We start from the raw sequence: 15417 nt of genomic DNA on the forward strand, positions 1-15417 counted from the left end.
GTCAGGGCGCAGCAGGAAGTAAGTGGTAACGAGCTGGATGGGGCCAAGCAATCGAAGCCCTGGGAAGCCTGACTGCGATGCTGGGAGTTGGGCACGGGCAGCAGACATGATGCCACCCCCGAGGTATTCAGGCAGTGTGGTGTGCAGGGCCGTGTCTCTTCTTGTTTGGGTTGCCCTGGCCAGGATTTTCTCTTGCAATCCGTTCACATGCGTTCCAGGGCCTGCACGCTTAAGATCCCTTTTATTCCTGCTTGATGCCCTTTGGCCCAAGAATTTACTACTCAGCTTTTACAACACTTTCTTAAAACTGCCTTTCTTCTGGTGAATGGCTGTGCCCCACCGAAAGTTTTTTCCTGAAAGGAAATGATAAGGGAGGAAAAAGCTCCAACCACCCCAAGTAGGCATTTTATAGGCGCTTGTACAAAGCATGAGCCCTTGTGTGTGCCTCACTTCCTCTCTCATATTTTCTTTGGAATGGGAGCAAGTTATCATTTAAAAAATAACAATGATAATGGACTGGATCCTATCAATGATCCAAGGTCACTAAAATTCTCTTGCTATATCAACCCTTTTTGAGCTGCCAGGCTTCATCTAAAAGGTGCACCTCGAGTCTCTAGAGGATACACAGTTTATTTTCAGGGTTTTAAAACTCAGTCAAGCTGGCTAAAGGCTGGGTACATAATGTACTACTTTTCAGTCTTTGCAGGGCATGATCTTAATATTCTTCCATTTCAGTTTTGCAACAGTTGGCGAATCAGGGATTATCACTTTGGTTACCTTTATTCATAGGTTTACAAAAAGAAATAGTCATAAAAGAGTTGGCAGTTTTGAAGATACTCATATATACAAACATAAGGGTCATCGTCATGGAGCATATTGCATTGGCTATTGCATTTGCTCCTCAAATGGGAATATTACATATGGGACTTTACAGAAACTATATACATGTGGAAGATTATCTCCAGAAAATTAAGAAAGCCCTTTCCTAAAGGCTATAGTGGTTTTACAGAGTGAATAAAAGGAAGCGAGAGAAAGAAAATTGATGACTTGGTATAGCTGAACTTAATAAGTGCTAAATTGCTAAATAGTAGCATCCTAGAATGATATTTATAGAATATTTTGTGTAAGAGTTTATATGACCTGTTTTTAGATATTCTTCTTTTGGCCCTCGGAAGATCAGAGAAAGCCGGGTGGTGGAGGGATGGTGGGGGGAGAATCTGTATTATTTTGTTTTAGGGTTGTTTGACATTTGAGCTTATTAATTAACTCTGATGCCTTCCAGTGAATTCTGCCAACTCACTGGACAATTTCTGTATAAATGAGGTGGGTCAGAAGGCAGCATTGAACAAGCCGTGACTATGGGCCAGCTTACGTTAACTCATTTAAACCTCACCATATCCCTGTGTGGTCAGAATTATCCCGATTTTATAAATAAGGGAAAAATGGCTCCGAGAGTAAGGAATAATGAGTTGCCCAAATTCTTATATGACTCATGAGGGCCATGCTAGGACTCAAGCCCTGATCTCCCCAGCACACTGGACTCTTTTTTTGCGTGTGGTAGCTGCTGGGACACATTCTCCTGCCTTGTCTCTCCTCTAGTCTCACAATGGTCCTAAGCTTCCCAAATCATTTTAACTCTGATTCTTTAACCCACTTCCAAACTATAAAAACTGAACTTATTTCACATTTACTTCTTTCAAAGAATCACTCAACATCCTACACTAATCTTTCATAAAATGGATTTTGTGATCAAGTAAGTTTGAGGAATACAGAACTTAGCACAGTTGGCCCTGTGCACTGGGTCACGCCTGTAATCCCAGCAATTTGGGAGGTCAAGGTGAGTGGATCACTTGAGGTTAGGAGTTTGAGACCAGCCTGGCCAACATGGTGAAACCCCCATCTCTACTAAAAATACAAAAAATTAGCCAGGAATGGTGGCGGATGTCTGTAATCCCAGCTACTCAGAAGGCTGAGGCAGGAGAATCACTTGAACACGGGAGGTGGAGGTTGCAGTGAGCCAAGATCGCACCACTGCACTCCAGCCTGGGCGACAGAGCAAGACTCCATCTCAAAAACAAACAAACAAACAAAACAAAAACAAAAACAAAAAAAACTTAGTACAGTTTACCAGTTTCTTTCACAAGCTATTTACTCATGTATTTATTCATCCTTTTATTCTGGGAGAATATCTTAAGGGACTAGTTTTCCACAAAACTACCCATCTTGGTAGTGTGTCATCTTGGGCAAATCACTTTACCTCTTTGAGCCTAAGTTTTCCATTCTACATGTCAGACTAAAGATATTCTAAAGGTCCCTTCAGCTTTAAAACTTCCATGATACGGGCCCCACCCCCATGCCAAATCCAGGCATTTGTGCTACCATTATGAGCTTGCTCAGGACAGCCTAAGATTTTCTGAAAACCATTCATTCATTCATTCATGGAACATTTATTTATTAATTGTCAAGCACTGTGTTAGGTTCTGAAGATAAAAAGACGAGACATAAATAAGACAAATAAGACAAACTATCTGCCCTCTGGAGGGGAGACATATATAAACTGATGATTAAAAAAATACTTAAGACAGGAGTAGAAATATGCATAGGTAATACTGACACACATGAACTGATGATTTTTTAAAATGTCAGCAAGAAAGAAGTAGAAACAGTTATAAGTAATAAAGACTCGTGGAGGAGCTGCCTCCTATTTGTGGGAGTTGTGTAAGACCTAGTTGGAGAGAGAACACCCAATCTGGGTCTTAAGGGATGAGACAAAGGAAGGGAAGGTACTCCAGGCAGAGAGTAAACAAGAACCAAAGAAAGCATAGGGAGTTTAAACAGCATAATGTCTGCAGTGATCTACCAGAGTTTGGCACTACTGGAATATAAAGTTATAAAGTTCAAGGCAGGCGACTCTGAGCATAACGTCAGAGAAGTAGGCAGCGGCCAGATGTTGAGGGCATTCTCTGTCAGATTCTTGAACTTTGTCAAAGTGTGTTAGAGTTGAAGAGCTGGAGCCGGTGGAAGAGTTGAAGCAGGGAAGTGACATGTTCACAGCTGCATTTTATACTGTTGTGTGGAAAGTAGATGCAAATAGAGATAGGGAGACAAGTTTGGAGACCACTGAAGGTGTTCAGAGCCTAGGTAATGAGTGCCTGGACCGAGAGAATAATGGGGAAGCAGAGAAAGGAATGGATTTGAGAAATATTTAGTATTTAGTAGGTGTAATCTGCTCAGTCTGGTGATTGATTAGATGAAGAGGGCAAAAGCGAGGCCATCACCTTCTAGTTTGGATGATTAAATATTTGATGTCAGTATAAGAGGAGGTGCTACTTTATGGAGAAAAATGAAGTGATGTGATTGGTTTTGAACCTGCTGAGTGTAAGGTCTCTCTAAGACATTTGCAGATATCTTAAAATTTGGAGTTGTTATACCACAACCCCATTCTGTGCATCAAACTCAAATGGAGGTTTCATTTTGTGTAGAGGACTTACATTTAAGGACTACTCCATATTGCTATTTATTTGATTTAGGTTGTTGGAATATTGGAAATAAATGGCAATTTTATTTTTAATAAAATATGAATATCAATTAAAATCATAAATAATTTCATTGTACTCTTATTTAACCACAGATTTATAAGGCAGGCAATAGACAGTGTTTATACTTATTGGTTTAAGTCTCGTTGTTTTTAAGAGTACAGTCAGCCCAGAGCGAGACTCCATCTCAAAAAAAAAAAAAGTACAGTCAGCCTTCTGTATATGTGGATCTGCATCTGTGAATTCAACAAAAAATTCCACAAAGTTCCAAAAACCAAAGAACTTGTCACGCACCAAGTACTACATTGAGTTCACATGAATTGATGTGTAGGCATTGTATCAGGTATTAAAAGTAACCTAGAGCCGGGTGTGGTGGCTCATGCCTGTAATCCCAGCACTTTGGGAGGCTGAGGCAGGCGGATCACAAGGTCAGGAGATCGAGACCATCCTGTCCAACATGGTGAAACCCCATCTGTACTAAAAATACAAAAAATTAGCCAGGCGTGGTGGCGGGCGCCTGTAGTCCCAGCTACTCGGGAGGCTGAGGCAGGAGAGTGGCGTGACCTGGGTGGCAGAGCTTGCAGTGAGCTGAGATCGCGCCACTGCACTCCAGCCTGGGTGACAGAGCAAGACTCTGTCTCAATTAAAAAAAAAAAAAAAATTAGCTGGGTGTGGTGGCGGGCACCTGTAATCCCAGCTACTTGAGAGGCTGAGGCATGACAATCGCTTGAACCCAGGAGGTGGAGGCTGCAGTGAGCTGAGATCGTGCCACTGCACTCCAGCCTGGTGACAGAGTGAGACTGTCTCAAAAAACAAACAAACAAAAAAATTACCTAGAGATGATTAAAGTATGCAGGAAGATATGTGTAGGTTATATGCAAATACCATGTCATACCATTTTATATAAGGAACTTGAGCATCAGTGCATTTTGGAATCTGCAGAAGGTGCTGGAACTAATTCCCCACGGATCCCATGGCACTATATGTATTGTTGAAAGAAAATAAACCTATACCCACTCGTGTAGATTTATGTTTTTTACTAGTATGATCAAACACAATTTAAAAAGTTTTCTTTTTACCAAATCCTTAACATCTGCGTAGATGAATTTAAAAGATTATAAATTGGTCAGACGCAGTGGTGTGTGCCTAAATCCCAGCACTTTGGGAGGCCAAGGCAGGTGGATCACCTGAGGTCAGGAGTTTGAGACCAGCCTGGCCAACATGGTGAAACCTTGTCTCTACTAAAAATACAAATATTAGCCTGGCATGGTGACAGCAAATGCCTGTAGTCCCAACTACTTGCCCGGCTACTTCGATGGTTGAGGCAGGAGAATCGCTTGAACCCGGGAGGAGGAGGTTGCAGTGAGCCAAGATGGTGTCACTGTACTCCAGCCTGGGTGACAGAGTGAGACTCCATCTCAAAAAAAAAAAAAAAAAAAAAAAAAAAGAAAGAAAGAAAGAAAAAGAGATATAAATCTACTTTTCTGAACTTCATATATGCCAGGTGTTCCAAGTTCTGCAATGCCTCAAAGCCAAGAAACTAACTGCTCACTTTCCCAGCTGTCATGGCGAACTGAATCATTTTCTACATGGCTCTTCTCATTTCTTTCTGAATGCACTATTTAAAGCCTTCCAGCTGAATAGATTCTGCAGGATCTTTCTATGGGTTAGGCATATTGTCTGCATAGGAACTGGCCCAACTGTTCCTCACTGGACGTTGCTATCAGCATGAACCAGATCCCAGTGTTTGGGGCTCTATCAGCAAGTAGGTCTATACATACTGGAAGCAGGTGACGGGAATGTTAAGGGATAAAGGGGCTGATGAAAGATGAGAAATAATAAATGCAAGAAAAAAAGTCTCTTACCAGGCTCTTGTTGTATTTTGTGGTTGTTTTTAAACCAAGTGATCTGAGGCTCGGGGACACCATTAGCATGACAGTCTAAAGTGGTAGAACTGCTGATGGCCACTGTGTGATCACTGAGGTTTCGCAGGAGGTATGGTGCTTCCTGATCTAGTGAAGAAAGAAAGGGAGTTGTGATTACTCGTCAACTTTATTCTTGTATTGTCTATGCATATCAACATTTAAAATACACAGAGAAACAGCAAAACTCAACTACTAGGTTTCATTTGCATTTGTTCACTTTCTCTTCAATCATTAACCTGCTGCTTCTACTTTAATAAGATGCTACGATAAATTGAAATTTATTACAACACAGTGAAATCAAGGACTAGATTTTGTATTTTTAGATTTCAATACAAAGGCTCTTGCCTAGCTAGCTAGTTTCCTTCCTTTTTTTGAGAGGAGCTTTTCTAAAACTCAAGGATTTTGCATAATAGTTTAGGAGCTGTAAATCAAAAACATGATTTTGTGTATAGTCTTGTAATGATTTTTATATAAATATATAGTGTTGTAGTGATAGGCTAATACAATTTTGTTTGAGTTTTGATTGATGTATTTGTGGGGGTGTGTTTGTGTTACTCAACTGTCAGCAACCTAAGTTGTAAGGCAGCAGACCAAACAGAAGAATTTCTTGAACTTTGAAAGCTTTATTGATTCTTTCCTTCCTCCATTCCCTTCCCAAATGCAAGCAACCAAAGAATTAATTCAAGAGGCAGAGGCACAGATTTGTAGTTTTTGCACTATATAATAGTACAAATATTGTATTTTATATTATTTTCTCTTAAAACATACAAATATGATACAATACAATTTATTTTAATAAAATGCCAACCAATATAGTACAACAAAATGAATTCAATACATTAAGATGCAATACATTACAACATTAAAATCCCACATAAGAACAGCAGTACCCCCAAGGCCCCCAATGAGTACAGTATATCTCTAATGAAGTAGTCAGTCCTGCTGATGTGTATACATTCTAGTTAGGAGGGTACTGGATTGGTAGCTAAAGCTTCCAAGGTAAAAAATAAAAACAACTCCTAATGTCTTTCCCACCCGCCCAAGTCATTCCTTTCCCCTCTTGTTGGAAATCCTGGAACAGAAATCAAAAGAGTTTTGGCATAACTGACACGTTCTCTGTCACTGTCTTCAATTATACAGTATGAGCTTTCTCTGCCCATTTTCGATTTCCTCATCTTAGTGTACTAAAACTGTGAAGGCAGCTTAGGAGTGATGACAATGCTACAAAGATGATACATTGCAATGGCCTTGATTCCATGTCCCTGCAGGGTTCTGCCACGTCCCAAAACCTTTCTCTTTTGAGTCCTGCAGGGCAACTCTCAGGATTAGCATTTGTTAAAGCAATTTAGAAATCCCAGGTTAAAATGTATATTATCATATAACTTTTATAACATTGTTGAAGTAGTATATCATGGCAGGGTTACTATCTGTTAGGAGAAACAGATTTCTCAATAAATTTTGATATCTATAGCTTATCATTAGTCTTCTCATTTTATAAAAAATGAAATCTGAAGACAAAAAAGTGTGCTGAAGGAAGTGCACTGATGTATAAAAACTTCTTCAAACTAGTGTAGAATGAATGATAGCAATGATCCTTTTGCCTCTTTCAGCATGTCTTTCCCATCTTATCTTGCCCACTGTGCAGAACGTTACAATATTTCTGTTTTTGCATTGGGTGCTATCTGCCAAACAGCTTTTCCTAATTGAAAATGCAGTCCTGTTTAAAACCTTTGATTTATGACTACTTGTACATGCTTGCTCATTACAATTTTGACATTTTTTACATAGTAAAGACCCCAAACATATCAGTGAAACATGACAAGATCATAAAGAACAGTATCATATTATTATTTAGTCTCTTTTTACAGTGGCAAGCCAATTTTGAAATATCTCATTTAAAACTCAGATCCAATTCACTGAGTTATATTTTTAATAGCTTCCTCAGCACACTTACTATTTCCCATGCATTAAATATGATAAAATAATCTATCATGGCCCATCAGTCTTGTAAAAAGGAAGTCTGAATATAGGGCCCACAACACTAAAACCATTTTTCTAGCTACAAAGTATAACATCATCAACACAGAGACGATTTGGACTCCCTGACAGGTGGATTGGAAAACAATGTTTAAAGAGAAGAGAACATTTTAACATAAATGTCATTAAGAATCCCAAAGGCCTTATTTGTACTACACAAACTTCAGATGATAGAAGCAGCAAAAAGGCTGCAGAATGTACATGGGACTCTCAATTAAATACAAGGTTCACATAAACACTCTGAAATATACAGTAATATGCATTTTTCTTTGTACCCATTTCTGAAAAATGTTCTACGTTAAAAGTCTCACTTTTGGCTACTTTCTAAATGACCAATCAACCCAGGAATCATATTTTGTCAATTCTTACTTTATACATTATGATAGTCTACTTTGACGTTTTGAATAAGGGAGGTGCGTTGAACCCATATTTCAAAACCTAAGCTACTTGATGGAAGTAGGTAGTGGCTTTCCAAAATTTAACAGTGTACCTGATCCCTTCAAATTGAGAAAATCAGAATTAACAGACATTTCTGCTGGTTATCAGTAGCCAAAGATAGCTGCCCACCAGGTTCTTTCACTTTTCAGTGTTATGGCCCCAGAGATCTGCCAGGTCACATAAATACACAGCTTCTATCCTCCGTTTGGAATGGGGACTGAGGAACCAGCCTCACACCCCCAATTCCATTTCAATTATTCCCCATTTTAGGCTCCTTTTTTCTTCTTTTTTCTTCCCCAACTCTGTTATCTTCACCTCCCTTCCTACCCCAGGGTAACATACCCCTAGGGTAACTAATAAAAAACAAAACCCACCCAAAAATTTCTTTTTTTTTTAAAAAAAGACTCTCCGGAAGGATTAATTACACAGTGAACAACTAATACTCTATGGAATTCTTAAACTCATCTCTTGGAAGTTCTTAAAATCATCTTTTGTAAATACTAACATCCTCTCCTCCCCACAAAAATTGCAAACGGGGGAAGGAAATGGTAGGTTCTGCATGTCCAATTCACCATTTTGTTTTCAAAAGGATCCCTGAATCATTCTGTTTGCTTTTTTAATGTTAGCAACTATTAAGGCCTCCATGTTCTATGGTATTAAGGCATTGTTTCCTGAAGGAACACACTAACTTATAATGAACAAAGACGCCAGGCCAAAGAGCCATAGGTAAAATTTCAAGATACAATTGATTTTTCTTTCCTTTGGGCTGACAACTTCCAGGTTACTAATTGTTTTCAGAGCATTTGGGGCTCCATAAAACTGGCATTCTGGGGAAATGCTATTGTTTACTCTTTCACGTTTGACAAAAGCAATTCCCACGTGAAAGACAAGTTTAGCCGTGGGACAGAATCTGTTACCTAAAGGAGGAAACAGTCTGGTGAGTTCCCAAGCTTGAGAAGTTGTCATATTGTCACCTGCTATTGAACTGCCCAGCCACTGTGTTTCTCAGCCATGGCTATTTTGGTCATTATAGTTTTTTTTTTTTAATAGTTTATGCAAGTCAAATATAATGATCAATCATAAATAAAAACAACAGAACAATGCATATTAAATTGGTGAAAAAGTCATTTTCCCTCAAATGCAAGCTTAAAACAAGAGATTACAACTTCTCTTGATTTAAAACTGGTGTGTATTTTTTAAATTACTTTGAATTCTGCTTCTGTAGTTTTGCCGCTTCTTAATCCCCATAAAAATCCTATTAACATTTGCATATGGGGAAAGTGGACTTTTTTAAAGGGCAAATTTTAAATTTACATTTAGAAGAATGCATTAAATCTCTGGTTACAATAGCCTTTATTTCCGTGATAAATTGATTGTGGTATATCTTTGAATGCTGTCATTTTAACAGATAAAGTTCCTTAAAATAATAACCAGAGGACAGGAATATTTAAAATTAAGGCATGATCCACTTTCTTTCAGGTGCCATCAATAGCTGTGCAGTGCAGTCAGAGACAGCAAGGAGCAAACCCTTTGCTAGGCTAGTCTACTGTGGCACTAACTGCATAATTACCTGGATCGCATGAGAGGAGGGAGGGGACGTTGATTTGGATGGGCTCATAATTTACACTGCGATAAACCTTTACTATCTCTGAATTACACCAACATCTCGCACCCCTGGGGCCAATTTTAGAAGCTCCAGTTCAAGATTAATGTGCTTAACGTGAAAAAAAAAAAGCATTTTCAAATAAATAAGCATTATAACTTGCTATCCAGGTGCTATTTACAAATCAAGAGCAGATGAAATAGTCCCAAATAAAACCAGGCAGAAGTCCGACAGAGTCTCAAATTCAACTGTACTCATTTTGAGCTGGAAAATTAACTTATTCGTGTCCATCTTTGGCAGAAACCAGCATTTGTTTAAATTATTCAGTTTGTGCAGCTTCAACACTTAAAAATAAAAAGAGGTTGGCATCAAAATGGAAGGAAAGGATCATCCCAAGTTGTTGTTTATCAGGCAGGAGAAAACAGCAAGAGCAACAAACACAGAGAAGGCAGTGCAGGGATCCTCCAAATCCAAACGTGCACCAAGTCGGCCCCCCGGAGCAGCCCCCTCGGCCTGAATGGGGGGCCCAGAGCTGGGGCCTGGGGGTCTCATTATTACTGCTATCATCTCCGAACTCATTTTGGGAGGAGCATCTCCTCTGAGCCTGAAAGTTAGCAACAGTGACAATAAATCAAGATGGTATGAGACAACTGTTACTTTTTAATGAGTCCTTTAATGTTTTACATTACTTTGTGTGGTACAATCATTCCTTGTGCTTTTAAATTTGGAGATCCGAGAGAAAACAGCCTTTTTGTTGCAGTGCTCACCTCTGATTGTAATTTCTTTCTTCTGGAGGATTTCTTCCCCTGTGTATACATTCCTGGCTCTGCAGGCATAGGTGCCTGAATCTTCCAGGGAAACATTCATGATGGTAAGATTAAGAGTGATGGAGTGCTCCTTAGTGATGGCCATTTTTTGCTTGCTAATACTGTAGTGCATTGTTCTGTTATTAACTGTGCGCAGTAAAATCCAAGTGATGTCTCTGTATAAGAACTTGTTAACTGTGCAAGACAGTTTCAGGTCCTCTCCTTCCGTCGGCATTTTTTCCAAGTTAACATGAAACCCATTTGGCACATCTATAAAATAAGAATAAAGAACTTCAGTTCACAGAAAAATCAGTGTCTTTTAATGAGATGTTCAAAGATCTTAAGAATTGTTCGTGCACAAATTCTCTCAGCATCCGCATTAAAAAGGATGAGTATTTGGGGTAAATGAGCAAACATAGCAGGTGGGAATCAACTAAGTTCATTCCATCAGAAGTGAGGTAGGAAATGCAAAACAGAACAGTTATTAGGATGGCATTTTCTCCTGATTCACCTGAAGTTGCTCTTCAAAGTGGCATGTTTTTTCCAACTAGGGTGTTAACTTTATTTCCGCCTTTTTTTTTTTTGAGTCAGGGCCTCGCTCTGTTGCCCAGGCTGGGGTGCTGTGGCATGATCTCAGCTCACTGCAACCTCCACCTCCAAGGTTCAAGCAATTCTCCTGCCTCAGCTTCCAGAGTAGCTGGAATTACAGGCGTGCACCACCACGCTGGGCTAATTTTTGTACTTTTTGGTGGTGGCGAGGTTTCACCATGTTGGCCAGGCTAATCTCAAATTCCTGGCCTCATGTGATCCATGCTCCTTGGCCTCCCAAAGTGCTGGGATTACAGGCATGAGCCACTGCACCCGGCCACATTTCCTATTTTTAAAATCATGTACAGTACTCCTACTGGCAAGTGACACTGGCAAGTGGGCAAAATAGTGAAGTAACATAAGAGCAATTCGTCCTAAAAACCAAAGGCACACTTACAGTCAAACTTATCCAAAATAGTTTGCAAACAAGTGAGAATAGGAAGTCCTAGGTAAAGTGCCAATCAATTCCACTTTAGTCCTAGAATTTTGCAGTGAGAAGCAACAGTTATTCACTATCCTCCTCCTGCTCCTGTCCCAGATTACTTGCCCTGGTCCAGCAAAGACCACAGTGGGCCAGTGGCACAGTGGGCCAGAGAGGAGCCCACTGACTTACTGAGGACTTCTTTTATGGGGATGGTTCTATTCAGACCTGAGAGAGCAAAGTTTTCTTCTGAAAATGCGGACAACTAATCTGGAAGAGTTGCCAGATTCTAAAATGGGGGTGATAGAGGGGTAAAGAGAATAATTTTAAAAATCAAATTTGCTCTCAAAAATATTTTAAACATGTTCTGAAGGTGGCTATGTCATTAAAAGCCATTTTCTCCAATGTCAATTCCCAGCTAATCTTTGTGAAAAGAAAATAAGTCTTGGGACCCCCAAAATCACTAAGCTAAAGGGAAAAGTCAAGTTGAGAACTGCTTACGACAAACCTGCCTCCCATTCTCTTCAAAGTCATCCCTCTGCTCTCTGAGACAAATGCATACCTTATTGCCTCCTTTGGAAAGGCTAATCAGAAACTCAAAAGAATGCAACCATTTGTCTCTCACCTATCTATGACCTGGAAGCCCCCTCCCCACTTCAAGTTGTCCTGCCTTTCCAGGCGGAACCAGTGTACATCTTACATATATTGATTGATGTCTCATGTCTCCTTGAAATGTATAAAACCAAGCTGTACCTCAACTGCCACCTTGGGCACATGTTGTCAGGACCTCCTGAGGCTGTGTCACAGACATGTGTCCTTAACTTTGGCAAAATAAACTTCCTAAATTGACTGAGACCTGTCTCAGATATTTTGGGCACCTTCATCTCCATCTCCCAGATGTCTCTGTCAACACCCCATGAGCTCTTCCCCTCCGCATGTCTAACCTGGGCCATCAGTTCACTTTGGGGCTGAGAATTTCTTAGCATCATTTTGGCCCAGTCTCATGGGAGGATTTTAAAAAGTCTGCCGGCCCTGAACTGACCTGCTCTCAAAACCTTCCCATTGCTTATTACTAGTGCTGTATCTGCATTTGAGCAAAGAATTTGGGCCAACATCTTACAAAGTGCTTTGAAGATGAAAAGCATTATGTTATGCTATTATTATTATACTTTGCACACAAAGCTATAAAGAAACCTTTAAACGTTAAGGGGACAATAGTCCAAAATTAGATATCATATCAACTCTTTCCTAAATCTCACTTTGCTTGTTTTTCTGATTTTTCTGAGCTTTGGCTTTATTATAAAGCATCACGTCTGAAGAAATGCCAAAGTATTCATTTGGAACCTGGGAGCGGGGTGTAACAGTGGCTTACGAAGCCGTCAGTGGCTGAGGAGAGAGGATACCAGTGGAGGTTTTCCTGCTTTTAAAATGAAAATCTAAGAATGTGCCAGAAGATGCAGGAGGGGCAGCTGACAGTCACTTTTAAGATAACAATAAGGTGTCAGAAATAGTTGCTCTAATTCAGCATCTTTTTATATTTGGGCCATTTTCCAAGCATGAGGAGTAAAACATCAGCCATCAACTTTTACACAGATACTAGAGCAGAGGAATTGTGCACTGGTTGCAATCAACTCTTACAAGACCACAAACTTTCCATTTATGAGCTCTCATCCTGGTAGTTAGAACCCAAGTGAGCCCAAGTAACACCATTGAGATCGTGTAGAGAGTTTCTATTTACTTTAGTGATTTGAAACTTCCTGTGGAAATAGCTCACAGGTTTCCTGATGGAAGATTTTGTTTATCTTTGCCAAGCACCACCAGGAATCTCAAAATAAAATGCATTTAGTGACATTGGGAAACCAGGGAGATAAGGCAGTGCTGTTCCTGTTTCACCCTCAGTAATTGCTAACACACCCATAGTCATGCTGAGTGCCAGCAAAACAGCAAAAACACACACATAGGAAAAGCAAAGAACCAAATTCGTTTTGAGGCCTGTTTCTTATATAGGGGACATGGTCACTGAAGCTAATTTGTTATGTTATCAGACAGCCTTTTAGAAATGACTATTTCTCAGTCTCACCCCTTTGGTATTCTCTTTTGATCCATGGAAGATGATAAATAAAAATCCCAGAGGGATTTTTCTCCTTAATTCATGTTGACTTTTTTTTTAGTCTGAGTACAAAAACAGACCCAAGAAAGAATTGCCTTCTAACCCTCAAAGTGAAAACAAGAAATCTTCCCACACTTAACTATCTGTGGCGAATTCAGCACAGTCATCATCATTACCAAATAATACTCATCCATCTAACATATTATCACATCCATGGCATCTTATGAGGTGTCATGGAGAAGAATCAACCCTTGCTCAGAAGAGGCATTCAACCCAGGGTTAGATGAAAGTGTAATCTATTTATAAAGGTGCATACTTGGGGGTAGATATTTCAACTCAATTGGATCAGGCATGTGCATTGAGTTCATGAAAGGGACAAGCATAGGAATTTAAAAGGATGCCAGGGATCTCATTCATTGGGTAAAAATAAAGAAGGCTCTACTGCCACTGAAGAGTGGAAATATTATTTAAAAAGAGAGTGAATGGTTACCAGGAAGTTCTGCTTGTTTCAAGTGGATGCTATGTACAAGTGTGTGCCAAAGTTTCGAGTTGCAGCGGTCAAGGATTCTAATGGCCACAGTTTACCATTTTCATCAATTTGGAAGGCAACTCAAAAATTTTTTTGTTGTTGTTTTTGTTGTTGTTGTTTTGAGGCAGGGTCTCGCTCTGACACTCAGGCTGGAGCGTGGTGGTGCCATCATGGCTCACTGCAGCCTCGACCTCCTGGGCTCAAGTGATCTTCCCACTTCAGCCTCCCAAGCAGGTGGGAATACAGGCACGTGCCACCAGGCCTAGCTAGTTTTTGTATTTTTGTAGAGACAGGATTTTGCCATGTTTCCCAGGCTGGTCTCAAACTCTTGTGCTCAAGCAGTCTTCCCATCTCAGCCTCCCAAAGTGCTGGGATGACAGGCGTGAGCCATTGTGCCTGGCCCCAGGTAACTGTATTTTAAAGAAGGGGCAACATGATTGAAATGAGGAACAGTAAAGATCCAAATCTAGATAAGAAGAGCATTAAAATTTTAGACAGGCACTTTTAAAGCATTACCCTCACTGAGTTAAGCATAAACACTGAACAAATACATGTTCATTTTTTTAAAAAAATAGACATATGAGGTACAACATTCCTGAGTCTTTACTCTCATCTCTAGTGACAAAGATTTGAGTGAGAGAAAGATAATAATTATTTAAAAACTAATAATGAATGTAAGCAAGTTAACCTAATATCACAATCAAAACCAGAACTTTTCAGGACTGGTAGAAAAGGATTAAGGGAAAGTATATTCCAGGCAATGAGGGCTTGGTTGACTGGACTTGTGTCAGTTTTAAGATTAAAGCTCTTGGATTTCTAGAGGAAAAGAACTGTAAGCTTCAAGTAGGTATGTGTGAATTGAATTCTCATTTTGTATGGATAAGCCTTGGGATCTAGAAGAGGTTTCCACCCCGCCATGGTTATACATTGTACAATATGGTGAGAGGTAGGAGGGAATTTGCCTGAATTCAGCAGGAGATCACCTTTATCAACTTGGGCCCTTTCAGCAACAACACCATGGGTAGAAATATGATGCAGTGATGAGACTCTGGGCTAGCCAGATGTTGGTGCTGTGACTAATGCTAGGCATCAGTTAGCTTTCATTGGGAACACTGATTAATAAGGAAGTGAGCATGATGTTCCCCTCTTAGCACATCCTTTTCCAGTACTGCCCTCAGACCCAGGCAAGAAGGATCCCCGTCGCAGCTCTGTTCTGGTGGCAGCTCTTCCCACAATGTGAAGAGTTTATGGGGCCAAGTGAGCATGCCTACCCACAGCCTGTGTCACTCCATTCCTATATCATGCTCCAGGTCCCTGGGATCTCAGAATTCCCTATAAGGCTGATTTAAATCTGCTTCTAGGTTGGCTCTTCCCTAGGTCTGGCCTCCTGAGATCAGACTGCTTGTCAGTATTCACACCTCTGG

General features: G+C 40.1%; 1 protein-coding gene across 4 annotated transcripts in view; it reads right to left on the reverse strand.

Moving 5' to 3' along the window:
* Positions 1 to 15417, reverse strand: part of FLT1 (fms related receptor tyrosine kinase 1) — a 194829-nt gene that overhangs the window by 78698 nt on the left and 100714 nt on the right. For 2 of the 4 annotated variants that reach the window (XM_054446522.2, XM_063650729.1), the window contains exons 13-14: positions 10307 to 10615; positions 5402 to 5548 (exon numbers count right to left, since the gene is read on the reverse strand). In XM_054446522.2, coding sequence (XP_054302497.1) covers positions 5402 to 5548; positions 10307 to 10615 — 456 coding nt within the window. Of the gene's footprint in view, positions 1 to 5401; positions 5549 to 6087; positions 10144 to 10306; positions 10616 to 12903; positions 14404 to 15417 lie in introns of those variants that run through there. The other 2 variants (XM_054446523.2, XM_054446524.2) reach the window with 2 other exon arrangements.

Source organism: Pongo pygmaeus, chromosome 14 (genome assembly GCF_028885625.2).
Source record: "Pongo pygmaeus isolate AG05252 chromosome 14, NHGRI_mPonPyg2-v2.0_pri, whole genome shotgun sequence".
NCBI classification, from domain to species: Eukaryota; Metazoa; Chordata; class Mammalia; order Primates; family Hominidae; genus Pongo; species Pongo pygmaeus.